The sequence below is a fragment of the Botryllus schlosseri genome, chromosome 9 (genome assembly GCF_051294905.1).
Source record: "Botryllus schlosseri isolate E-star chromosome 9, Bs_hap1, whole genome shotgun sequence".
Taxonomy (NCBI): Eukaryota; Metazoa; Chordata; class Ascidiacea; order Stolidobranchia; family Styelidae; genus Botryllus; species Botryllus schlosseri.
In genome coordinates this window covers 15,708,067-15,735,064 of record NC_137244.1, presented here as the reverse complement: position 1 = coordinate 15,735,064, position 26,998 = coordinate 15,708,067, and the positions used below count along the sequence as shown (strand labels likewise).

At 39.0% G+C, this 26,998-nt stretch overlaps 2 protein-coding genes across 9 annotated transcripts in view; one reads left to right on the top strand and one right to left on the bottom strand.

Annotated features, from left to right (window-relative positions):
• Window positions 1–8,787, top strand: part of LOC145446145 (anoctamin-5-like) — a 36,762-nt gene extending 27,975 nt beyond the window's left edge. For all 6 annotated transcript variants that reach the window (XM_080324379.1, XM_080324378.1, XM_080324380.1 and 3 more), the window contains 4 exons: window positions 333–442; window positions 3,361–3,466; window positions 3,530–3,680; window positions 8,040–8,787. In XM_080324379.1, the coding sequence (XP_080180505.1) occupies window positions 333–442; window positions 3,361–3,466; window positions 3,530–3,680; window positions 8,040–8,158 (486 nt within the window). In that variant the 3' untranslated portion in view covers window positions 8,159–8,787. The remainder of the gene's footprint in view (window positions 1–332; window positions 443–3,360; window positions 3,467–3,529; window positions 3,681–8,039) is intronic.
• A 384-nt stretch (window positions 8,788–9,171) lies between these two features.
• LOC145446143 (uncharacterized) overlaps window positions 9,172–26,998 on the bottom strand; it is a 32,748-nt gene continuing 14,921 nt past the window's right edge. The window contains exons 15-32 of one of the 3 annotated variants that reach the window (XM_080324374.1): window positions 26,374–26,507; window positions 24,136–24,215; window positions 23,456–23,591; window positions 21,067–21,213; window positions 20,888–21,004; window positions 19,569–19,660; window positions 19,326–19,509; window positions 17,306–17,394; window positions 17,146–17,239; window positions 16,652–16,750; window positions 13,968–14,103; window positions 13,758–13,911; window positions 12,438–12,611; window positions 12,236–12,377; window positions 10,714–10,769; window positions 10,268–10,377; window positions 9,713–9,813; window positions 9,172–9,370 (exon numbers count right to left, since the gene is read on the bottom strand). In XM_080324374.1, the coding sequence (XP_080180500.1) occupies window positions 9,287–9,370; window positions 9,713–9,813; window positions 10,268–10,377; window positions 10,714–10,769; window positions 12,236–12,377; window positions 12,438–12,611; window positions 13,758–13,911; window positions 13,968–14,103; window positions 16,652–16,750; window positions 17,146–17,239; window positions 17,306–17,394; window positions 19,326–19,509; window positions 19,569–19,660; window positions 20,888–21,004; window positions 21,067–21,213; window positions 23,456–23,591; window positions 24,136–24,215; window positions 26,374–26,507 (2,129 nt within the window). In that variant the 3' untranslated portion in view covers window positions 9,172–9,286. The remainder of the gene's footprint in view (window positions 9,371–9,712; window positions 9,814–10,267; window positions 10,378–10,713; window positions 10,770–12,235; window positions 12,378–12,437; window positions 12,612–13,757; window positions 13,912–13,967; window positions 14,104–16,651; window positions 16,751–17,145; window positions 17,240–17,305; window positions 17,395–19,325; window positions 19,510–19,568; window positions 19,661–20,887; window positions 21,005–21,066; window positions 21,214–23,455; window positions 23,592–24,135; window positions 24,216–26,373; window positions 26,508–26,998) is intronic. The other 2 variants (XM_080324375.1, XR_013917216.1) reach the window with 2 other exon arrangements.

Below are 26,998 nucleotides of genomic sequence, written 5' to 3'. Positions count from 1 at the left end.
TAAGTAGTACAATTCCAACATTATATGAGAAAACATATAATTTACATACATGAGGGCAAAATTTTGTCAGAATTGAGATTTTAAGGTGAAAAAATCTAAAAATTGATTTTTTAGGTCAAAATCTTCCGTTTTTAGGTAAAAAAAATCACCCAGGTTATGAGATAAAAATGAGCGATATTTGACTCAACGCCTGATACTTGATTCAGAATCGAATCACTCAGGTCCTCAATTTTACTCAGCCCTAGAAATTACATGTAGTGTACGCATGAAACAGCCCATTGTCCAGGGCCTTAAGTTAGATTTATATTACAATTGGTGACTGATATTTCAAGGGCTTTACGCAAAACAGCTTGTCGTACTTCAACACTTCGGATTTCGATGCGCGAAGTTTACCAAGCAATCAAGACCCGTTCAATACAGGAACAAATGTTGCAATGTGCAGGTGTGCAATAAAATATTATGTTTCGAATATAGCTATAAGAGTATATACGGATACCGCATAGTGTCATTTATTGTTATGATATTGGTTTCATAGCGAATTTCAGTTCTGCAACTCAAACCTGACAATCGCATACATAGTTTTCATGATGATACGCTACAGAAGTTCATGAAGCCATTTTATGTATATTGCATATACCAGTTGTGGTCAAAGTAGTCACCGTTGGTACTCAAGTAGAACATGTAACAGTGAAAATTACAAATGGAAATCGTACCATTGCTCTCTAGCCCGTATACCAGTACACCAGTTATTGAATTTGGCATATCTGGTAGAGAAATATAACATCAGGATAGTCTTTAGATAGTATAGAATTGTGGACATTGAAATGGCACGGTGCAAAGAAAACCATTCGCAGTTGTAAGCACCGTTTCCAATTGTTCACACAGAACCTTTCAAAAAGGTCAGAGTTCACACAAACCAGAGCCTTTCAGGGGTTCGTACCATCCCTCTTCCAACCATCCCATATTGTATTCCTTGACTTTGTGTAGTGTAAATCGTTGAAAGGTTCTTATTACATGTTTTTCTAAAGTATTTACGCAATTATGCCCTAATTATACAACTTTTGAAGAAAAAAAAGCGATTTTTATTTTGTGAAATGGCATCTGTTTAAAACGCTGTCAAAGCGTTTAAATACATCTCTTGTTTTGAAACTTACGAGGTGGGGGCATATTTTGCAGAACTGACAATCAGTTTTCAAATTCACACCGTGATCCCACCAAGACTTGAATCTGGGCCGGTACGATTTAAAAGTGGGCGGAGTATACCTCTCTATCAATTCCACCCTTAATCGACATCCCATGACATGTGTAGTTTTTTTTAAATAATATTAAATAAACAAAGTTTTTCTGCAAAAACTCTCTCTCTCTTTCATTTATCATGGCTGACCCCCAGGATGGCGTCAGAGAGACGAAAATGATGCTTCAGTGCGTAGCCACCGTTGCCTGGTTTCAAACAAGCCGTCAACCATGGTTGTAAACCGCGCGCTTCGTCAGATATAGAAAAATGGAAAATACATGGAAAATTTACAAATAGCGTGGTCAGTTAGTGGTCATAAAGGTCAAGTTCGTGATCAAGACCCAATTGAACCCCGACCGTTCGGTTTGTGACATAAAAGAACGCAGTATGCCTACTTTTGTCATATCCAACCATTTGCAAACATAGTAAACCAGTTTATGGCTGAAAGGCCGTCATGAATTTGGACTTGAACTTGACCTAGATCTTGAAAATCACTAAAGCATGACCACAATTAACAAACCCCCTAAGAAAACTCCCCAGAACACGTTTGTTCGAAACGGTGAAAATTTACACAGAATACCGTACAAGTCGACTTCTGACTTTCTGGCAGAATTTCCGACAGTATTTTACACTCGGAAAATATCTAGAAATTTCAGGTGAAAACCATTTTATCCGGTTTACGTGTTTACTTTTGTATTTTTGCAAACCAAAATTTTTGAGTAAGGTACCAAATAGATCGGAAAAGTCTCAGCTTTTCAAAAAATGTAGAACCCGATGTCTAGGGCGTGTCAACAGGGAGAAATCGGTCAGAGAGACATGCCATTTCATGTATGATACAACCACCTCGTAAGGGTTAAATGCAACCCTGGCAGTGACTCTCAAATGGGGTCCCGCGTTCCTTTTAGAACCCGCGAATGTTTGAGAGTGCAAATTACATTGAAAATTGCTCGTAACGTCGAGACCGGAAATTCGTCGTCTTAGCTATACACACAGCTCGGGGCGAAGACCAGCTTTCTAATATTCCAAATAAATTTTGGCATTTCAATAGAAGAAAAAGGGATCTGGGGGTTAATATGATTGAAATGAGTTAAGAATGTTTAATGTTTCGCGCCGTTTTGAATATTGACACTGACTGAACAACTAGTACTTTTTTTGAAAATTAACCCTCGCTTTCTCATTGCCTGATTTTAACACGCCCACTTAGCAGCTTGTGCTAAGTGTCAATTCAATTTCGTCTAGTTAAAAATAAAATATGCTGCGGAATATAATTCAAACTTTAGGCTCGGCCCGCCAAACTATTTTTCACTTCTCATTTGGCCCATCTGGAAAAATAAAATTATATAAAAATAATAAAAATAAAAGATATTCAAGGAAGCAGTTTTACATAGTAGATTTGGTCGTGGGTCGCAATACTCGTAGCAGATAATCGAAGGTGGCTACGTTCGAAATTGCACATTGTATCTTCGCGACTGACTCTAAAATGACTAATTATGACATTACAATCTTGGAATATACATTTAGTTACCGTGATACAGGGGCTATTTGGGGCCTACGAGTTATCATAGGCCCCGGGCTATTTCACACTGTTTTTATCACAACTTCAATCGTAAAAAGTTACAACGTTTCCATCCCACTCTTGGACTATATTCACTCTCTCACGAGTTTTTCTTCAAATACCCTGACACAACAGTTATTTCAATCGTTTTTTTTTGACAATTTCACTCTTAAACTTGTCCGAAAACCGCTTTCTACTTTTTAAACTTCATTATGTGAAAAGTAAGTAGTTTTCGATAAAAGCTGCTTAGTAGAAGTGAAAGTAGGTGAAAGCTACTCGAGTACTGCACTGTGGCAAATATTGTTTCTTTGTAATCTCATGATTGTGTTGATCACGCACACGCACATGTTACCCTACCTATATATTGGATGTTTTTGTGTATCCCGTTTAGTTGCTTGAGTCTCCGTTTAGTTAATAAAAACCAAACCTGCGTTGAGGTCGTAGTACTTTTTCAGTACAAGTACTTTAAATAAGTAGAAGTACTTTGTTACCAACCATCTCTGGAATCTACTCTCAGGAACTTTGATTCTAGCCACACTGAATGATCTGTTTTTTTTTCTTTCGTTTCCAGGTACCGCGATTACCGAAGCCCGCCGGATTCCGCTCAACCGTACTCTCTCACGATGCAGTACTGGCACGTAGTTGCCGGCCGACTGGCTTTTGTTATTGCCATGGAAGTAATATTTTGCCGTCAATCAATTGATGACAGTCTTGGCATCATCGTTGCTACCATTTTTCAGCACGTGGTGTTCTTCTTGATAAGACTGTTGGATTATATCATCCCAGACAGGCCAAGGAAGCTGCAGGATCAAATTAAGAGAGAGCATTATCTCGTGAAGCAAATGATAATAAAGGCGGAAGCCGGCAGAGTTTATCAGAAGATTAGAGAAAGTGAGTAAATGTCTGTTTCGCTATGATGTGTGTTACCGAACCAACAAAAATTGCGAGTTAACATGTAACGCTTCAGGCGACACCTTTGGGTATTATCACAACACATATGACAACAATATAACAGCCAGCCTAGTCATTACTATCCAGCAGCTCAACTTGAAGTTATTCTGGAATATAGCGGTTATGTATATCATAGGACAGGGGTGGGCAACATACGGATCCGGCCCGCCGAGAGTTTTTACTCTGAAATTGAAAAGTGAATGTATTGACAAATTTTATGCGTCACAGAATGAATCCAAGTTTGCGAACCTGAAAAAGATGGAAATTAAACTACTTGCTCGGTTCGGGTCTACTTACATTTTCTACCATGAACCAATGTTGGGATGACTCGAGTCACCTTTTTCGTATGACTTGACTTGACTCGAGTCACCTTGGAAAAATGACTTGACCTGACTCGACGCGTCAGAAATGTAGATTGACTCATGAGTCGAAGCAAAATTTTCGAGTCAATTTAAAGTCATCAAGTAATTGATGTTGAATAAATCGCTGTATCTTGTATAAAACCGCCAAACCTCCATTGTTATATCACAAATAAATTGATCTCAAACGCAGTGATTGGAGCTTATACAATAGCTTACGTTGTCGTAAACTTGCTCACCTCAACCAGCCCTTTTGTATATAATTTAAATCAAACGAATATCGCTCATGAGTATATAATTGTGTATCGTTGATAAGTAGGTGGGTCGGGTATTGAACTATATCATTTTCAAACTTTCTGAGGTTTCGTATGTTATCCTGTACCGCTATACTTGCGTAGTTGAGCAGTTCTGCGTATGCGTGAGCGACACAGCGCCTTTTACGAGTAAAATCAACTCTTCATTCCATTACTCCTCGCCACTTAATCCGCGTGAGCGGTGTCGTACACAAAGCCTAGAAGTAATAGGCCGTGCCATAAGTCGGCAGTTGAGGAATAAATATGAAGAATATTGGTCTGGTGTAAATGACCGTAGTAGTCGACAGACATCACGAATATCTCAAAACAAACAAACTGTTTATTCGTTCGTCGATTCCGAATAAATGGGTACTTCATCTGAATTTAAAACAGTTGGCAAAATGTGATGACTTTGAATCATGTCTAGTAATTTGAAATTTCGACTAGACTTGACTCGTGACTTGACTCGTGACTTGACTCGTGACTTGACTTGACTAGAGTCACCTTTGAAAATCAAGTGACTTGACTTGGCACGAGTCAAAATGTGCAACGACTCGAGATGACTTATGACTCGAAGGTAGTGACTTGATCCCAACACTGCCACGAACATTAACGAGGAAGGCCGCGTTCCAATATAACTGATGTTCGCGTTCAGTCTTTAGTAAGGGTTTCCGCATACGACATGTAACCAGAGTTCAAAAAACTATTTGACAATATTGAACGACCACAGATCTCTGATTGACTTCAATAGCTGCTGTAAATAAATTCAATGAATACTGTTTTTAGACTCTATGCATTAAACTTGAAGTTTACATTAAATACAAGGAATCCTTGTATAGGTGGATAAATACGCGATTGAGGTATAATGTATAATGTATATATTCCGTAATCCGGCCCGCCAAGTGCTTCATTTTCCCATATCCGGCCCGCCGACCGGAGAAGTTGCCCGCCCCTGTCATAGGAGATAATGGATTTTTGCAAACAGAGTTATTCCAAAACTACAACAAAACATCTCTTAAACAGCAATCCGTTTGTATCAGTGGCAATTTGGCGATTAAAATGAGTTCGCACAGTAGAATATTTCATCTCACACGGGGCTCTTTCTCCTGAGCTGCAGTCTCGCTTTCCCAAACAGACTTGTTACATCGTAATGCAAAACTTGATAACAATGCAAAATTCGAGGCTGATTTGAGGGGGTTGCAGGGCCATGAGCAGAATATAGTTTATATTTTCGTAATCAGTCCAACAGCAGCTTTCCATTGATACCTGTTTTATCAAATTTAGCGCTCGCCAAGCCCGCCAAAAATGGTCGTAAGATTGCCTTTGGCCAAATGGAAAGTATGACGTAACCCAAATGCAGTGAACTGTTCAAGCTTATTGTGTCCACACCATTTAGGACACTATGATCTGACAGATCTAGTTCGCCTAATGCAGTGGTTCCCAACCTGTGGTACGCGTACCACTAGTGGTACGCGAAGGTCTTCCAGGTGGTACGCGAGCAGATTCTGTTTTTTTTTCGATCGAAGGGAGTTATTAGTTCAGGTGGGGTTGATCACAAAGATTGTTCTCCAATAAACATCAGACTTAGCATGACCTCCTCGTACTCGACTCTAGCTTCTCAAGCTATTCCCCAGCTGCTAATTTTACCTTCTACGTGGGAGTGCGAGCAAGGATTTTCATCTCTGATGACTACCAAGTCGAAGAAACGAAACCGACTTGTTGCGCCAATGCATGACTTTCGATGCGCTTTGGGCAAACATATGCCACGCATCGACCAGCTAGTGCAGTGTTTCTCCAACTGCCCCTCCCTCCCCTTGGGGGGCATGAAAGCATCGGAAGGGGCGCGAAGCTGTGGCCAACTGAAAAAATTTTTCGCTCTCGGCGCGATTTACCTCCATCTCATTGTTTTTGCCTTCTGTATAGTCCTAATTGCATGTTTGAGAACATCTTATTAACTATCATAACCCACCATTATTCGCTGTGATTGCTAGCATTCTAGTTGCATTTTGTGATGTGACGATAAGGGGGGGGGGTGTTTTTCTCTATCGTAAAAGGGGGCGTGTCTAAAAATGTTGAAGAATCGCTGAGCTAGTGGAAAATAAACAAATGCAGCCATCACATCAAATAAATTAACGTTTGTAGTTTGCTGTTATTTCATTATTATTCTTTATTCACAGTAAAACTGGTAGATACACACATAATCCGGGGAGCAACCTGCCCCCAAAGGAAAATGGCGAGATTGGAGTAAATTTTTAAAATTCATTCATTCATTATTATTATTATTATGTTGCTCTTCTTGTGACTGGTGATGAAAAAACAATTCCATGCGTCCCATCAACCCTGGCTGATAATGCCTAGTTTAATTGCATTTGCTATTACGCTTCGCATAGGTCAAATACGTGATTATGACGTCATAAACTACAGCAACATTTTTGGCCGCCTTCGGCGCGCGTAACTTATGTAGGTGGTACGCGAGCACTGCATAAAACCTCGAAATGGTACGTGGGTGAAAAAAGGTTGGGAACCACTGGCCTAATGACATATGCCACTTCATTTTGACCGCTAGTCCTTTTGATATTATTTTCTGTTAATTTAAATACAGTGTACAGTGTACAGGCCTATTTATGTACATGTTCTAGGCCTAGTTGGGTGTTTGATAATAAGTAGGGCGGTTTTTTTTTTACCTAAAAAAAAGAAAATTTTGACCTAAAAAATCAAAATTTTGACTTTTTTGACCTAAAAAAACTGAATTTTGACCAAATTTTGACCTAACGTATGCAAATTAGGTGTTTTCCCACATAATGTTAAAATTGCACCACTTATCTTCATTTCTGGTTTGAACTGACTGTCCTAACGAAGTAGTTTGGCCTGAAAAAACGTTTTTGGCTTAGAAACAGGCATGTTTTTACATGAAAAAAAAACAATCTTTTAACGAAATCTCGCCCTATGAAGAATTCATGTGGTTACAATATGTATTATGGTAGAAATAAGTAAAATATTTTGTAGTACAACGAGAGATGCTTTCCTACATTCTTGGGTAGAAAGTGCACGTCCTTACTAAGAAGCCTGTCAAGGACATTCAACAGCAGCAGTTGTTGGCCGACAACACTCAAGTTGTGCGTACACTGCTGGTGCTGGTGACACACCGTGATGCTTCATTCTGCCAATGTTGTGTCTACATCACAATTTTTCATCATGCGCTTCTTAATATAAGAATGATGCAATGCACAAGAAGTCTTTCTTCAGTTAGGATATTGCGGTACGTTGACCATAACACCATGTCTACCTATTATTTGTTTATTTTTACCGTTTATGATTCACAATGAGCAGACGATTAGCCGTTTACAACGGTAGGCCTATAAAATAGGCTAAAAGCGTTAAAATATCAAATTATAAGTTCACCGACAGTGCTAAATCTACGATACAAACAAAATGCAGACGTCAAAATTTTTTTAATTTTATGAAAAATTTTGACAAATTTTGACCTAACGCTACAATTTTGACAAAATTTTGACAAATTTTGACATGTCAAAAAAAAACCGCCCTAATAATAAGACTACTATAAGTTGTTCAAACTCCTTCTTATGAGCCCTGGATGTAGCTAGGAAGAAGTCTAGCAATTTTATTCAACGTTGCTTCTTATTCAGCGGAAGGTGAAATGGTCGGCGCTCCAGCAAAGTCTCGGGTGGTGCAACCAGTCATGTCGTCGAGCTTCCATGATTTTCCTCTCAAACAAGTGATATCAGATAAGGAAACACCTCTCTGACCGTAATATGGGAAAACGGCTGGATTTGATCAAGCACTTATGTTAGTATTTTGGCCATTGGGTACAATATGATTTCGTTCATCAATGACCTGTCGTTCCAATCAAAGACATTATTTTAGCCTATAGCTGCAAGACTATGTGACCACATGCTAGCAGATGATACAATATTGCATAGAAACCCGACAATAGGACGCATTGTTACTAGCTTGCATATTTTGTCTTATGTTTAGTTGTATGAACACTGCTTGAGCTCATTCATATAATTTCTTAGATCAATATATCATAACCGAGTACTAGATCCTTTATGTAGAACATTGAGGTCCTCAGGAAATTTACCGTAAAATTCCCATGACGATTATGTGATTGCTCAAATGTAAACGAGATGTTCCGATTTACGGGAATGGGTTTTCTGGTTTGAATATTGCAACGGCCGTTGAGTAGTCGAACATGAAGGTGGGAATATTCAATTACATTTATTAATTTTGCTACATACGTCTTCCAATTTGATGCAGCGTTATTTCAAGGTTCCTGATTGGTGTTGATTACAATAATGCCTACATTCTATTTGCATTAGTGTTAGCGTGATACTTCATACTTGCTGAACTGTAATAAATTTTCTTTTTATGAAACATGGTAATAAAAAGTGATAAGCTACCTTTTCCGACACAATGCTAGTAAGACCAGTTATGTGTGTGATAAACTGAGTGATTCCAGTGTTTCATTACTGGTAGTGATATTAAGTCTTTTGTTGAGTGATAAAATTGCCTTTAGAAAGTTTCTATGGGTAGTGTATCAATCTATTCCAGAAAACGTAGTGGTAAACGCCAACGAACAATATGTACGGTGCACGGCAATATATAAGGCTCAATATTTTAACAACAATCTTGTGTTAATTGAGTTCAAATGTAACCTACAATTTGGCTCACCCTTGAGAAAGTCTGAATGACAGAATAGAATAGTGTAAGCTTACCACATCGTCAATCGGTAGGAGACATGTCTAAAATAATACTCAGTACCTCACGTTTCTTTCATTTCTGAGATCATATTTCAAGGGCGGAAGATGAACATAGATAGAAAATTATGCTTTCGGAGCAGTAAGAGGATGTTGACAGAAAAATTGAAACAATGTCAAAGTAAATACCCGCCCAGTTTACTAATCATCTGCCTTTGAGTTACGCAGTCATGGATATACTGCTCTCTTAGTATTGGAATCTGAAAAAGGATGAGAAAATTAGTTATTATCCTCATCGAATTTATAACTTATCTAGTAGTAAAGCCAGTTCAATAAATGAAATGACCATTACCGGCCAATGATAATGTAATTATAAGTAAAGCCTGTTTTATAGTTCAATTCAATATTGCAAAGCTTAATAATTGCAGTTTGCTACACGCTTTCCTTCTACAGATAGTACTATCTATCAACATTTGATTCATCGGATTATACTAAGTAAAAGGGCAAACATATTTTTCATTCTATTAGAGACTGGAATTATTTGAACTGAGACACATACTTAACGATTTTGTAATCGTAGCCTAACTACAAGTCAGTAATACCTTGGCTGCTTTCGCGTCTTTTACCAAAAGCGTGTTCTTCTTCAAGTCTCTTTCAGCGCAGACTAAAACTGTGTCGTGATACAACGTGTTCACATTCGGAACTGCAATTGAAGTAGAGCAAGTTGACACGGCATATCTTCATCGAGTCAATTTCCAAACTGCAGTTTCGGTATGCCAGGGGTTCTCAAACAGGGGTACGCGAAAGAAAATACTGGGCATGCAAGCAACTCCATCATTTGGCATGTTCATGTTCCAACCGAGAAAAGAAAGCCATGGTTCTTTTAGAACACTGGTTCTTGAGCTTCTTTCCTCCAGCGCCCCATTTCAGAAATTTTCATGGCCTTGCGCCAAGATTAAGAACCACTGTTTCAGGAAAAATTAATGCAAATATGGTATTCCCTATTATCGCCCAAGTGGCGGAAAACCTTTTGGTAAAAGTATATTCTTAGTTAGAGCTATTTATTTTGGAATTTTTTCAAACAATCAATTAAGATGTCAAATAACGATTACCCCATTCTGATCCTAACAGACATAAAAGTCTTTATTTTATCTTGCCTGGTCTGCCTCCGCATCTTATCACCAGCTCCCAGAAGGTCTCTTGCCTTCGGCCAACTTTTTTGTATCGAAGAGATTCCGATAGGAGTACATTTCGTGGTTGAAATGGCCTGAAGACAAAGTGTCACAAGAGCTCAGCGTTTGAAATACAAGGAATTCGAAATAGCATGAAAAAACTTCGTTGTCTGTACATTTGTAGCAATCACGTCAAGTTGAAACTGAATTCTGAAAGACTAGGATGGATCATGTATATAGTGGCTTAAAAAGTACTGAAGGAAAGTAGCTGGTAGATTCTGTCCTATAACCGGTTTTTATGTAGTTCCCACATCAACTAAACCACATTTGAGACTTGCACTGAATAGCTTACAGATATATGAATTGGTGCAATTTTGATACCGATTTACTTCAACAATACAAAAGAAGATCCATTGTAAGTCATCACTCACTTGTGTGTCTTGGCGTACATCTCTTCTCTCCTTCTCCTTGTTGTCTTCTTAATAATCTATTATTGAAAACAGAAGATCATTTCCGAAGAATTTTCAACAAGCAATCCGGACGCTGGTAGGCCTACTGGATTCACCAGGACACAGTCAGTGTTTTGGTGACATATAGAGTCATGACTGTCCGCAGGTCGGTCAGCTGTGATAACCAGTTCATTTAGGACTTTGAGGACTTCGTTAATCCTTCAAGGAACAATTCTTGGAGGGGTGAATAAAGTAGTGAAGTATTGGTAATCGAGTAGAGGTAGAACTACTACTATAAATTTCCATTAGTAGAAGTGATGTCATCAATTTTGACTCAAGTTCAAGTGAGAGTAACAATTTCTGAGTAAGTAAAAAAGTAAATATTGTAGGCCTAGTTTTGCCAGAAAAACTGAAGACTGTGAGACAGAAGCAGTCTAAAATCAAAATCATTTTGGAAAGAAGGGCATATAAACAAAACCTACTTGAGTACTCCTAAAAGTAGAAGTACTATTCTAGATAGCTTCTCATAACCATTACAAATACAAGCATATTAAAAAACTGGATGCAAATTCCATTTTAGGTAGCCAATCGCAAACAAACAACCCTCTCTTGCAACACTATGACCAGACCATGACATGTAACTCTGCAATAGGTCAGCACCTTCTAACGCATCCAGAGTGTGCAAAATCCTATAACGATAACAGATTTTCAATTCTTACTCGCGGACGTGCTCTGTTCAATTTCAAGGTTCTCAAATCTACTCTAAAAACTCAAACAACTGATTCTCTGTCGACAAAAGAACCGTCTCTGTTCTCTCCGTGTATTTCATTAGTGCTGCGAATCTGGCTATATATTATAGCCAATTTGTATTGGGCTAATTGCATCTGCGCTTAACGCTATCGTTTTGTGAATTCTCTCATTGTTTTTATTATACCGTTCTAACGTCACACTGTCTATTTCATCTTTAAATTTCAAATTGCAATCTCTGTATTTACTGACGACCGCTCACGATGAGTGTCAGTTGAAAAGCTTGGAGTGAATAAATTGCGAATATGAATGTGTTGTGCGTTGCACTATTCAATTACAATTAGAAATAGGGATTTCTGAGTAATTTCCCTGATTGCACGGCTTCTACGGGTCAGAATTGATCCAAATTTGGTGCTTAGCATTTTTTAGGCAACCTGACAATTGAATTACTAAGCAAGTAAAATTTGAAGAAAAAAGTTATTTTTGAGCAACCCTTCTGATCACCACACTGCATACTGTGATTATTACATGCTTGCCAATTCACCATATGAATGTGATGTAGCTGTTCTGAGGATTTAGATACGGTTGCCTTTTCTACAGATTTAAACCCCTCTGGTCTTACAAAGGCCTAAAAGTAGGCTGTGTTACAAGTTTGCAGATATGGAATCAGAATATTGAATATCGGCCTGATGTAAATGACCACTGTAGTCGAAGAACACCATGAATACCACAAATAACAACAAGCTTGCCAATTCACCGTATCAATGCGATGTAGCTGTTCTTCCAATTCAGGATGTAGATACGGTTGCCTTTGCTGTGGATCGAAAACCCCTCTGGCGGCCGGCATCTCGTTCTCCAGAGATGATTGCATTGCAAACAGCCTTCCCAACCTTCTCTTACTGAACACAATCGACCTATGACGTGGCCCGCCTTTGCCTATGCTCTCTCGCTAATCTCACTTTTTGAAGGTTCCGCTAAAGTTAACTCGCGCTATCCAATTTCCGATGTCCTCTCTAAGCTGCTGCGACTGCTTGCTGCTCTCCTGTATCACTGACTTGTACTGGTTGTTAATTCGGTTGATCTCTAAGATGGTCTCACGCGCGATCTTTGTTGGAATTATGTGTTGTGAGCCCCTGCATGTAAATATTTAATGAATCTGAATTTCCGAACTAGTCTTGGTCAGGGCAGCAATGACTTGACTCGAGTCGCGATATTTGGTGACTCGACCTGTAGCATTTTGTGTATCGACTCGACTTGCATTCGAGTCGTTGTGTGTGACTCGATCAAGTCATATGACTTGAGTTTCGGACGGCCAAGACAAGCATTCTGTTGCAACTTAGAAGTGTTGTAAGCTACCTTGCTATTGGTATTTCGTCTATCAGTACCGGCATTCGCAAAATAGGGCCAGAAACTGAGCAAAGGGAGGAAAATGCCTATATTATGATTGCGAGGGATTCAATATCACCCAAGCAGTAAGTCAAAAAGTAAGTTGAACAAATTTGAACACGAAAATGAACAGCAAACACAATGACTTGGACTCGAACCGTTGAACACATACTTGGACTTGACTCGTTGGTGAATAGAAAATGACTAGACTTGACTCGAGTCAAAACTATAAAGTAGAATTGACTTGTGACATGGGAACTTGTAGCTTGGTTACAACACTGGTCTTAGTACTGACGTGGTACGGCCAACAGGGCTAACATAGCAAAACTAAGCGAGACAATAAACCAACCTAAAAATACCAAACCAGATACCGCATTCAGGCATAAAATTCAAACTTTGGTCACATCAAACTCAAGTATCCTAAATCGGTAATGCTTGAACCTCCGTTGGTACTTCCCGAAGAAATTTATTCACAACATTTTCATAGCAATGTATGAAATTGTGTATGCTGGTCTTACATTTGGAGTTATAATTGGCTAAGCTAGGTGAAAGTTATTTTCAACATGTTTTGAACACAGCCAGTATATAGTATAGTATCTACCCATAAGGACGAAATATTAATATGATTGCTACATACTTCGTTAGTGAACGAAAGTTCCATTACTGAAATGCAGTGTGAGAAGCTTCTTTGAAAAGCTTAGCCATAACATATTATCTTACAAGGTAATATCCACGGTGACAATCAGATAAGTATTATCCATGACAAACCCTAACTTTATGGTTAGATGCAAGATATTGCTTTGTATATTCTTCAGATACACAGAATTCGTTAATTTATGTGGAGGTAAAATCTCCAATAACCTGTGCTAATATCAGCATAAAAAGCGGCTTACTTGTTCGAATTCACTATCCTTGAAATGGCCGCCATGGTCACGACTCTGCATTTAGAATCTGCGACAGCCGCCAGCGAAGTCTGTGCCGCCGTCTTTGTGGTATCGGCAACGTTGTTCGTCACGCAAAAGGCCGTGATATCGGGCAAGAAAGAACCTGAATAGAGCATGGAGGGTGGTCATCGCGTAGCTTGCTAGGCCCTAGTCACTGACCTTGTCTTTTTGTCGGGCCGTCCACTTCCGTCGGCGGTGGCAAGGAGAGCGTCACTGTGTCTGTTAGCTCTCTTTTCCTCATTATATTGTCGAGGTAGGAAAGTTTTACGTTCACGATCGGTTTATCGATGATATCCTGCAGAAACATGTTAGCATTCCAGAAAGGCTACGATACGATGGCTATTTCACGTCAATATTATCGTGACCATGACGATGTAACAGCACGAATGATTTAGAAATTGATGCAGGGTTGTAATGACTCGACTCGAGTCACAATTTTCTGATGACTCGACTTGACTCAAGTCACAGACGGCCAAGGCCAACATTTCGTTGTAATTTCGAAGAATGATAAAGTAGCTACACTGTCTGTATTTCGCCTATCAGTACTGGTACTTGAAAATGCGACTTGAACTGTTGGAAGTGAGGAAAATTAGTATATTTTAAATGCGAAACATTCAATATTACCAAACAGAGTTATAAAAAGTGGTTTTAACTAGACTTTAACTCGAAACTGAGCAGTCAACGCAATGACTTGGACTAAGACTCGAGTCGTAATACCATGACTCTGACTCGGTGGTAAAATAAAAATTGATTCGACTTAACTCGAGTCACAACTATAAAAGTGGGATTGACTTGGGACTCCGAGCCTTGTGACTTGGTTACAGCCCTGCTTTGATGCGACGACGAAGACAACAATGTCAGCTGTATACGACATTAAAGATAATGTGATATTTTTGACTACACTTATTTCATTGTGGTTTGTGAAAATGTTGCGTTTGCATTGCATGTTTTGTAAGCTCTAAAACGAACTATTGAGATTTCAATGTTTCCACGGTAGGAAAAAAGTAACGAAAAGATAATGCTCGGTGATAGTATAATTCTTAGTGAAAACGAGAATAGAATTTCAGTACTCGAAACAATTGTCTCTCATTACTCGACTGGAATGTGGCAAAATAGCGCAGTGGTGTAATCCACGGCTGCAACATCAATAGGTTGAGGTTGACTCCACCCTAGAAGGCAGTGCTCCAAGTCGGCAGCTACGGACTCAACATAAAAAAATAAGCTCGTGTAAATGACAGTTGTAGTTGAAAAACACCATTAATACCCAGAGGTGGTCAAAGTAGTCAAGAAAGCTACTCAAGTAGAAGTAGAAGTAGCGACGAAAAAATCTACTCAAGTACAAGTAGAAGTACTTCTTTCATGAGCAACCTAAAACTACTTGAAGTAGAAGTAGAATTGACCGACTTTAAAAGTACTCAAGTAAGTAAGTAGTTGTGAAAACGATCCTAATTCGCTCACATGGATTATAAAAAGGTGCAAATTGAGCTATGCGACAGGTGACGAGCTTGATTCATATTAATGCATACCAACAGGTATCCAGTTTTCAATAGCATAAGTATTCGTCCACATCATGGGATGAAAATGATAGTATTGATATGGAAATGCGATACTAATCCTCTGTTTACTCAAACAGCACGTTTTAGAAAATATCATGGTATTGCGCACTCCCACATATTATAAGGCCTGTAGTTTAGTCGAAGAGCAATACGGAGATGTTGTGTTGGATGCGGTGTAAACCCTTTCTTCGATTAGTAAACGTAAATAAAAAATATGGTGGACCGTAAAAATGCTATATTATGTAGCTTTATTTCTGGAAATTGAAGGCATTACTACACTTTTTATACTTCAAGATGTACGTTATCCAGACAAAAGAACTGATATTTAGAAATCAAAATATATGGTACTGGGAATTGAAAGTGAAATATAAATCTAAAAACGGAACATGTATTTAATGTCTTTAGTCCAGAAAGTTTCGAAGGTTGGTATGCTAAAACAGCTCTAAAACTAAAAAAAAGTCAGGGTCCACTTTTCCAGATTAGGACACGCCATGGACAGTTAGATCACGGTATGACAAGTAAATGCTAGATTGCGAAACATCAGTTTCAAACGTTATGATAAGCCATATATACTGTGATGAAATATTTGATATGGCGAAGGGCAACAATGCGGTGTGAACGGAACCACGGCAACCCGCTACCTAAATTATATTCACCGATACTTTGGTGAAATCACACTGGATACTCCGATAAGACTGCGCGCAAAGCGCGACGAAAATTCTAGGCTTAACTCAACTTTTATGAAAATTAAATGTCGATACTCCGTGAAAGCAGCCCCGAAATTTCTCAGGCTTGCTTCCTGATTGGAGGATTAAACTACTTCTACTTGACAAACTGAAAATAGCGAAAAGTAAGTAAGTAGATCACAAAATATTATGAAGTAGAAGTAGAAGTAGTAAAATTCAGGTCTACTTGAGTAAGTACCAGAAGTAGAGGAAAACTACTTGAGTACTTCGAAAAAGTAGAAGTACTTCGTTACTGACCACCTCTGTTAATACCACAAAACAACCAGACTTGAATCATGTCTTCATTTCAACTTCACCAGCTGTTCAAGTTATCTCAAAACCATAATACTATGAGATAGCAGAACAGCAGTCACACTTTTGACGAGTCACAATCTGAGCCCTAGTCGCAGTTCAAAATCAGTTGTGTTGTTGTTTAATGTTACAAGACTTGACAGTGAAGTCATGGAAACGGAAATTTACGCGACTCCTCGGTTCACGCGGAGAGAGAGTTCTCTAAACAGTTTCGTACATTTCCATTTAGATATCAATGCTAAACTATCACCTGCATGTCTTTAGTGAGACATAAACTTAAAGGAATGTGCTTCTTTGTGCCTTCTACGATAGAATGTATCTTGGTGTTCATGCTATCCAGAGACAATTCCTGAAAAAAGCAACAAGGAAATTGCGTTTTAACTAAACAATGTAGCAACTGTTCATCATGCATTTAGTTGTACACTTTAATTCACGATCATTGGCGAAAATGCATATCGGTATTGTCGTGAACAGGCTATATGCTTTGTGACAGTACTATAATAATATGTGATTCGTCCTATCCCTACCCCATGAAACACCAGAGGCAGACATGGCTGACCATGTTACAGATGAACTGTGACATAAAAAATACCAACTACTTCACCATATCCAGGATCTTATGGGCATGTGTCATTTGTGTTGACATTGTGGTTGAGACTATTGAAATATATAGTACCGTAAAATTGTCTTTTAAAACAGCAAGAATGAATTCGACATTCACAGCAGTAATAACTTAGTACCCACCATGCGATCCGTCTTATACGTTAACTTGAGATTGAAGTTCACGGCGTCGCAACAGCTCATTTCGATGGCGACGTCGGAGACTGTAGTTTTTTCCCTTTTTAGAATCAACCGGCTGGATAATACACATACGCGCGTCACAAGACAGTGTGTGCAATTCTACCTTAAAAATATCGTCGTGAGCATATCCCTCTCGAATTCTTGGTGTTCATTCAGCCAGTAGAATGCATCACTTCCCAGCTGACATGATAGCTAAAACGGTAGAGTCTTAGTGTGAGATTTTCCATGTATTTAATGGTAGTGCAGTTCACAGCGCTGTTGATGTACAATACAAAATCTTCAATATATTTTCAAACTATTATTTTTTTTCAAAAGCTAAATGATTGTCAAATCTTTCATCTTCAGTTTATACCTGAGCAGCATCGGCGGCTACATTGACTACCGGCATAATCATAAGGAAATATTCTCCACCGAAATGATACAGCGATATTGCAGATGCTGAGATTTCGCACAACCATAATAGTGTTATCACACAGCTAAACTTGCTGTGCTGTGCTAGAGTCTACAATTATAATCTGCGAAAGTCAATCATCTGCCGCCAGAAGGCACACCTCTATGCTCTAAATTTATTTCCGAGTCTTCATGCAAATATACACTGTGTACCATACTGCTAGTTGTTCAGTCATTTCAATATTACGTCGCCAGAAAATATTTCCTACATTTCGAATTTAATTCATCCCACTACTGACGTGAAAACGTTCACCACCGTTGAGGGCAGGGTTGTTATGACTCCAGTCATGACTCGACTCGAATCCCGATTTTTTGATGACTTGACTTGAATATTTTTCAAATGCGTAACATGACTCGACTCGAATCAATTTTTGTATGGACTCGACTTGTACTCGAGTCATTGTGTATGACTCGAAACAAGTCATATGACTCGAGACTAGGACAGCCAATACAGACATTTCATTGTAACTTCGAAGAATAGTCAAGTCATCACATTATTGATATTTCATCTATCATTCCTGCTACTTGGAAAATAGGGCAAGAAATTGTTAGGACTGAGGAAAATTACGTTATTGTGAATGAGAGCCATTCTATATAACTGAAGTAGAGTGGAAAAAAGTGGGTTGAACAGGATTTGAACTCAAAACTGAACGGTGAACACAATGACTTGGATTCGGACTCAAGTCACAATACTATGACTCAGACTCGACCCTCTACTCACTGACTTGGACTCGGACTTGACTCGAGCCAGAACTATAAAAGTGATATTGACTTGTGACTCGGAACCTTGTGATTTGGTTACGACCCTGGTTGAGAGCCAGTCGGAAAGCTTTCCGTAAATGAGTCGTAACGATTTGAGTCAAGCAAAGAGAGAGGATGTGTTTCTAATACTGTGATCATAGACTCCTTGCCACGGCGAGAATTATATGTTTACAATTTCAATGAGAATTATTGTTTCCGATACTCTCATCTCGCCAAGGACGCCTTACAACCATCTTAGTATTCAAAACATGTAGCACAAGGCAGGCCGTACTAGATAACATAACATAACATAACATTGTTGGGTTATATTTTTCATCTGAACAGTCACACACAATGCACAATGCGATAAGACATAATACGATGTCATGAACAGATAGGAGGATATCGAACGACACGCATCAGTAGCGATCCTTTACTCTAACATCCACCTCGGCCTAGACTGCCCGATGTCACAGTTCTTTTTCGATGTTGATCTTCTTTGAAGCCGGGACCCTTTCTACTAGTTCTTTCCGTTCCTTGTGAGTGCTTTTCTTCGTCGGGTCTTTTACTGGGCTTTTTGTCGCCGTAAGAACGGCAACGGCGGGGGAGGAGGAGCCCAGATGAATCCCCGACGGGAATCGAACCCGGTTCGTCAGATTGGTGGGCGCTTATCGTAACCACTACACTATCTCCCCCGCCGAATATACAAAATAAACTTCAATATAGTGTATATATAGTGTGTGGTCAGATATTTCAAACTTTCCACGTCATCTATATCGCTATGGTGTCATGCTTGATTGCTCAAAGCTTCATACTCAATTCGGAATAAAACAGCTTGCGTACTCAATTTGTAACCTATATGTACCCTATATGTAACTGTCGTTCGCTATATATGTTGAAATTCACAAAAATTGAAAAATCATCCATCTCACCGAATGCAAAAGTGTCGGCGTGTAACCTCCGAGAGTAAAAGCAGATAAAGGAACACAAGATTCTTTTCCCAATGACGCCTGTGTCTGACGATACTGCTTCACCAGCTCGGTTGCATCCATCTGACCCTTGTTAGGTTCCCCGTCGGTAAACAGAATAATGAGGTCTCGATCTTCTTTCTCCCCGCTGAAATCAGGCGCTAATAAGATCTATTTCCAATTACCGGATGTACAGATGGTACTAACCCTTGAAGTAAATTCAAGCCTGCCACGAGTCCTAATTCGAGATTCGTATCACCACCGGCTTGTAGGCCTTTCACGACTTTTAAAGCTTCTTCCTGGACGCGCAAGAGTTACTTGAGACGTGTATGGAACGTACAGTATAATGTATGATAGGTGATATTATTTCCAGAGGTGATCAAAGCAGTGACGTAATTTAAACTCAATCACAATTACAAGTAGCAATTCCCAATACATGTCAAAATTGCTACTAGTAGAAGTAGTAAATGAAAGATTTGAAAGTTTCACAAGCAGTTTCAAAAAGTGGATATGGTTTTGGGGTCGTAAACTCTCAGCAGTTTATCGAATGTGGCTACTTTTTACAATGCAAGATGTATCTTTGCGGCTAGAAAAAGAGTACAGAAACTATCATTCTCATTTATGTAGTAACTTTTAACGGCAAGAAGTGTATAAAATTTCAGTGGTCGAAAAAATCATGTACTACTCGACTTGAATCACTAGTATTAATACTAGATTCAGATCCGAGTACTCGAATCATTGTGTCAGGCCCTTATTGTGTTAGGTGCCACTACCCATATTATTGACGGAATTCATTCATGAATTTGAAGAAGAAGTTTCATACCATTAACACTAAGCCGATATGAATACCGTCGCTAGAAAACCAAATTGTCCTATGTCCACTTCGCGTATTTTAGAATTTTGATCTTCTATAACTATTTGGAGATGATCTTTCGTTAACCGGGTTCCAAGTTCCTAAATAGCAGGAATATCCAGTGAAGTGGACATTTGAACTTGAAGTTTCAAGGGAAATTGAAAACAAAACTGATTTATGTCCTAATTATATTGACATAAGACTGTTTGGCTTTCCAGCGACGATATTTAGAGACAAGTCTATAGTTCACCATTACCTGCACATAGTCTATATCGGACTTGCCCGCTACGGATATAATATGTGTGAGTTTTATGGAATGATATGCATAAAGGGGATTGAGTTGAAATGGCCCGTCTTGGCCCGTCTTGTTTTGTCGATCACCCTATGGGGCCCAAGACAAACGTATTTTTTTTAGGGGGGGGGGGGCGTTTAATGGATTTGCAAAGCATTGCGAATGTGACATCATATTGACAGATAATGTGTTCATACCTCATTTTCAACACCGCATGGATAATGAAGAGCGTTCGGATTTGGGGCCTAGAAAATATGGTAACCCTACTATGGCGACACACACAACACGATGGATATAGTTACAATGTACGACATTGTCCGTACACATTCATTGGATTATGTAGTATGATTGTATGAGGGCAATGTAATTTTCTGCCATCACCTTCGCTGTATCCGTCATAGCAGTCGGAGGAAAGTCCACGCGCGCGTTGTCGGCAAACGATACAATCGCCAATGAATCGTCATGAGCAATTTTGTGAATCACCACGTCGACAAACACCTGGAACAGCAAACATAGCGTGCTGGACAAAACCCACACATCCAAACTACTACTTCGCATACCTTGATGCGTTCGAGTATACTATCGGATGATTTTCCCACTATGGCGTCCATGCTTCCACTGACATCGACTATCATTACGTACCGTAAACACGAATGCTTCCCGCTTGTGCACGGAACAGCGGTGAGCTCCATTACAAGATCTACATCCTGAAACAGCCAGATATTTTCCTGTTGAGCCGCAGTAGAAGCACTGCTTATGCTATAATCAATAGCTTAGTATCAGTATGATTTTATTGCCATTAGGGCTGAGCAAATCCGACAGTGATTTGATTCTGAATCGAGTATTTCGCCCGAGTCAAGTATCTGAGTATCATTCATGTTATGCCGCAACAGTATAAATGATGTGAAAAGTTCAAATATGTACCTTTTATGCGACCAAAAAGAATGTAATGGCGACTATACCTAATTTCATGCCATTTCCATTAGCGTACGGAGCTTTCTACTACTGGTTTCGTATGCTGTAATACAGAGGTGGGCAATCTGCGGCCTTAGCAGGAAATTTGTGCGGCCGTCGACACGTAATTCAATTAGTATGTGTTGGCAGACGTCGACATGAAACTTGAAATTACGAATTCACTGCCGAATTTTTGACATATTTTAATTAATCTTGAAATTTTTTCTTCACGCTCCGCGTTATTCAATGCGACTTCATTTCTCAATTTTAATATAGTAGGGTCCTTTGCAATCTCAACTGGAATCGGAATCGTGTGCTCCTCACGAAGGAAAGTTGTTTCTGATACATTTGGGCGATTCCAATATATTTTTATCATACCGACAATCAATGTTCCCTCTAAGCTGCGCACGTGCGCAAATGTGCAGTGCTGACACGGTCTCTGCGCACAGAAAATCCAAGTTGCGCACAAAACATCCGAAGTGATGACCTTTTTTTAGTAGTTACGCACTGTTGTCCAAGGGTCTGCGCAGTGAGTTGGTGAGTGTGCGCAGACTTGTCAAAAATTAGAGGGAACATTGCCGACAATCCTGATGAGGGGTCAAGAAATAACAGCATGCAACAAAGTGACTAATAGCAATTGGCCCACCCGAAGATGCATTATCATTTGTAACTTAACCTAAATTTTCGAAAGCATTCCCTCTATCACCTCTACCGGTGAATCTGATCACATGGGCTGCGAAAGGATAAACATTTGATAGTAATATGTGATACTGCTACTATTAATGACGGAATCCATCCGTGATCTGAAAAATTTATGACTATTCATAACATTACCACTCACAATTTCGGTGCGTATAATAGGCCGATATGAAAAGTAGAATTGTCCAAAGTTCACCAGAAATAGACATGGACAGTTTAACATAGGTATTTGGCATCAAGTTAGTTCATTACGGCTATGCCCTGGAATGCGGCTGTACGATACATAAGTAATCGACATGCGGCCGTGATTAGCAAAAAGGTTGTCCACCTCAGCTGTAATACGACCAACCGAGGTTTACAGCCTTTCAGAGTGGAAAATGGTATTGATACTATAATTCTCCTTGATAAATTGACGCTTAGTGGCAAGAAGTGCATAATTCCAGTAGTCGAAAAAATCATCTCTCTCTACTCTACTCTACTCGACTCAAGTCATTAGAATTAATACTCAATTAATATTCCAGGACTCATATCATTGTGCCCAGCCCTATATGTGTTTTATCAATGCTACGAAAAGAAAGGAAGGAGCTGAAAAAACTTGATGAAGTAAATCAATCAAACTACCACCTTGGCGCAGATGTATGGAGATAAAAATGGAAGAATGTGTTACAAAGAGGCATCTACACTCAATGACTCAATCACATAGTAACTATGTCATGACTAGAGTCTGACCAATTTCTCTGCAGAAATATTGACGTTGGCCAACTCACGTGGTTGCTGTTGGGTTGATTTATGCAGACCGTAGGAGTTCACTTCTCGATGAAAATGCTGAAAAGATGTTATTTTTGATCTACAATATACGTCTGTTGGATTGAAAGTGCTATTTTCTTACTCGGCTGGAGTTAGATTGTACTGTGCCTTGATTTTTTGCGTATTTGAATATTTAAAATCACTTCGCTAGTTTTGCTTGTTCCCCGATAATAGTTATTTGTTTATATATTTATGATCAGTTTTTGTTAGTTTTTTTCCATACCTAAAACTCCAATGCCGGTGCAGCTGACTGGATGATGATACAGATGAACCCTGTGATCGTATACCCCCGCCAAATTTCAAGGTTTATTTTGTAATTTTATCTATAGAACATCAATCTGTGATTGGGATGTGTATTTCAAATTACAGCCAGTAATTAATGTTACAGTTTGATATCGGTAAAAATATCAGTCAGGCTCTAGTCATGACATGTCAGGGGGCGGTGGTTCAGTTCAGTTTCACTTTATATCAGATGTATGCTAACATTACCTTCTGCTTTGTGACTTGACAATAGTATTTGGTTCGAAGTAGATCTTCGAAGATGACGGTGGATGGAACTTTGACAGGAAGCATTCCACCTATTCCTATATCAGGCATGGACTCACGCCGCTTTCCCGCTGAAAGCCTGCAAAACGTATACCCAATAGATAGTATGTGTGATGAGAAGTACACAGTATAGACCGGTGGTTAAAGTGGGGGCGTGAATGATTTTAAGGAGGTTAGAAGTCTTCTGGGAAACGTGATGCATTCTTGAACTCAAAATGACTTTGAGTTGTGTTGAAACTGGGACGTGTTCAACAACGGCAATAAAATCATCAATTTCATTAGTTTTCAATTGCATCTGCTCATCATGCTCAATTAGGACACACTTTCTTGCATGTCACTCTTATAGAAGCAGGCCAAAAGTACTCAAGGGAATGATTCTCTTGCTGAAAATCATGTAAAAGTGACTTGTGTTTATTAAGAAATCGCCAAACACATGTCCGAATCCGGCCAAAGATGCGGGTCATCAGATACAGAGTCTGGCTTGGCAAATTTTTTGCCGTCGATAGAATATTTGAAAACTACTGCTCTGGACTGATTACTACTCTGGACCGATATCAGCTGAAGACATAGCCTACTCGAGGAACGCCACAAAATGGTTCATTTCTAAGAGACAAGAAATGTACCTTTTCTTGGTAGCAGAACATTTCCTGGGTTCACTGGTTGTTTTTTCGACTGCTCTCTCCTCAATCTCAAATGTTTGTCGCTGAACGAACAGCAGTGAACCGTTACATTGCTGAGGTCACCAATAACTGAGATTTGCTGAGCAACGTAATAAATCGTGTCTACTAACACACATTGCTACAGGTGTAGAGTAACATTACTGGCTCACTGGTTTTTGATGCCAACATTCCAACTTTTACCAACTTTGGAGGTGATGAGTATTGAGTAACAAGGCCTTTATAGGTCATATCGACTACTCAGGACCTATCATCTGGAATGCATTACCACATCCTATCCGTGAATAACCTTATAATTGATTTTAAAAAAGAGCTGCTTAATTACCTCTTGCCGTCATACCAACACTGTTGCCCTACCTCACCCAGACATTCCTTCATTGATTTGCCGTCTTTATATTTCTTTTTTAATTTCCTACTTTTTTAAACTACCATTTGTTACAGCCAGACTGTGTAGAGACAAGTGTACCTGCTTGATGCAGGTGCGATCAGACTAGTTGACCACCAAGGTCGTATTGATCATTCCTATCTGATACCGAATACTGTGCATGCGTATTTTCTGTACCACCATTATTGCTGTCCGATTGTTATGTATTTCGGTTGGATGAAAAAACTCTCTCACAAAGCTTGCGCTGTAAGGCATCACTTCCGCTTGAGAATTATAACAATCTACTTCATTCAGCTAGCTACATGACTCGATCTTTACATCACAAACGGTCGGACATTAGCTCATTGACTTCATATATCATGCTTAAATATTGCTATGTGGTCAGATATATATTGCCCTTCTCGGATTCCAAACCATTTCTTTTCAACCGTCTCCATCCATACATTGTCTATGAAAAACTGAAGTGGTAAATTGTGTCAAGTGCTTTTCCAGTGGGAATTTACATTTTCATATCATGTGCATGTGAATCTTAATGCAACTCTTTACAGCAGATTACATAATTCAACATTGATTTGGTGATGCATTGGTTATGCATATCTGGATTGTGTCCCATATCTAAAGCTTCATTAATAAAATACAAGTGCTATATTTAATAAATGTGCTGGTTCATATTCTGTGTAGAGAAAAGAGTTAAGATAATTACTTAACCGGTGCAGTATGTCAATGGGTTCAAGGTTTGACTTAGTTGAGGCCTAGTGTAGGACATCATTAATCTGGAAAATTTTATGTGAGTGAAAACCTGACATTCCAATATGGTTACTTAGTTACCTGCCGAGCTATCATATCACCAGCAATTTTGTTAGAACTTACTTCAATTTAATTACCCAATTCATGACTATGACTCGGAAAGCATACACACAAACCAAACCTAACATTAGTCATATGGTGTGATCAACCCACCCCTCTCCCAGAAATTTCAAACGACTCGTAACTCAGTATAATCGACCTTTTATCTTACTGCGAAAACATACAACTGCAAGTCTGGTCTACGATTACTGAACGTTTTAAGCAGCGAACAAGTATGACTTGTGGTCTAGCATCTCTTTTTTGGCGATGCAGTCGTGAATGTATTGCTCTCGAACAATTGGAATCTGAAATCGAAAGGAGATTTCATATAGCGTTGGCCAGAGAATTTGGTACGGGATCAGCTTCATTTTGAGCATTCACAGATGTAACAAAGTGATTCCGTCTACAGACTTATATGATCAATCATCAGCTGGTAGCATCCCACCAATCACAAGATAGCGAAAATACTGAGTCACGATTTGTTTGAAACTCTGTAAAGTTATATTGTTGAATCATTCTTCTACTTGTGATATTTGTAAGTATTCTCACAAAAAGTGGGCATTTCTGAGCGGAATACTTTATTATAAATAGTTGCAGTAAGATAAGACAGCACGAGATTGCACTTTACCAATACGTCAATTTACTACAGAAACTAGCCACCAGATCTTTGACAGTTATCCCGAGTGGCATATCACCCCTCTATTAGATTTGATATGAGACCAAGTGCCATAAATTGAGAATAAGTTTGTTACGATGATTGTGCATTTGATGATCAAGAGTTTGAAAATATTTATTTGGTAAGTCAATATACGAAAATGTATGTTATGTTTCCAAATCCAACCCATGCGATGATGATATACATCTATAGCGTCATATCGACACAATGATTCAGAAAATTTGACACTGTAAACTCTAATAGCGTGTAGATAAATAAATATTGGAAATGAACTTACTTTGGCGCGCTTCGCATCTCTTACGAGCATGCTGTCGCGTTTAAAATCTTTATCGGAACAAAGAAGGAAAGTATCCGTCCGCACTGTGTTTACATTGGGAACTGCAAGAGAGATATATGGAGCAGTGACAGTAGCTGTACCAAGAATAACATGAATTTGAATAATTCATCATGCAGAGGGGGTCAATAATATACTTCTACCGACTACATTGACTAACCATGCTCAAATAGAGTTGTCTCTGCATACAGTATGTGGTGATTATCCTTTCACTAATGCTACTACACCAGTTGTTGGGTCAAGTGCTATAAGTGTATTGTACCAAATCAATTCGTTTCAACTTCTCCACGCTTCGTAACCAATCATCTATTTTAGCATATGTATTTTTTTAGCAGCTCTACGTGTGGGTGAGTGATACAACGTCTTTTTGCATTTATGTTGAACTGTATACTCATTATTTGATTCAAGATATACGACCGATCAATCTGTCTTTCACACATCTAGCAAAATGAAATGACTTTGCGTCATCAATCGTACTTGGAAAATTCAATTCGACTTGAATTGTGACTCGACTCGAGTCACCTCCGAAAATCGATTGACTTAACTCGAGTCAAAATGTGCAACGATT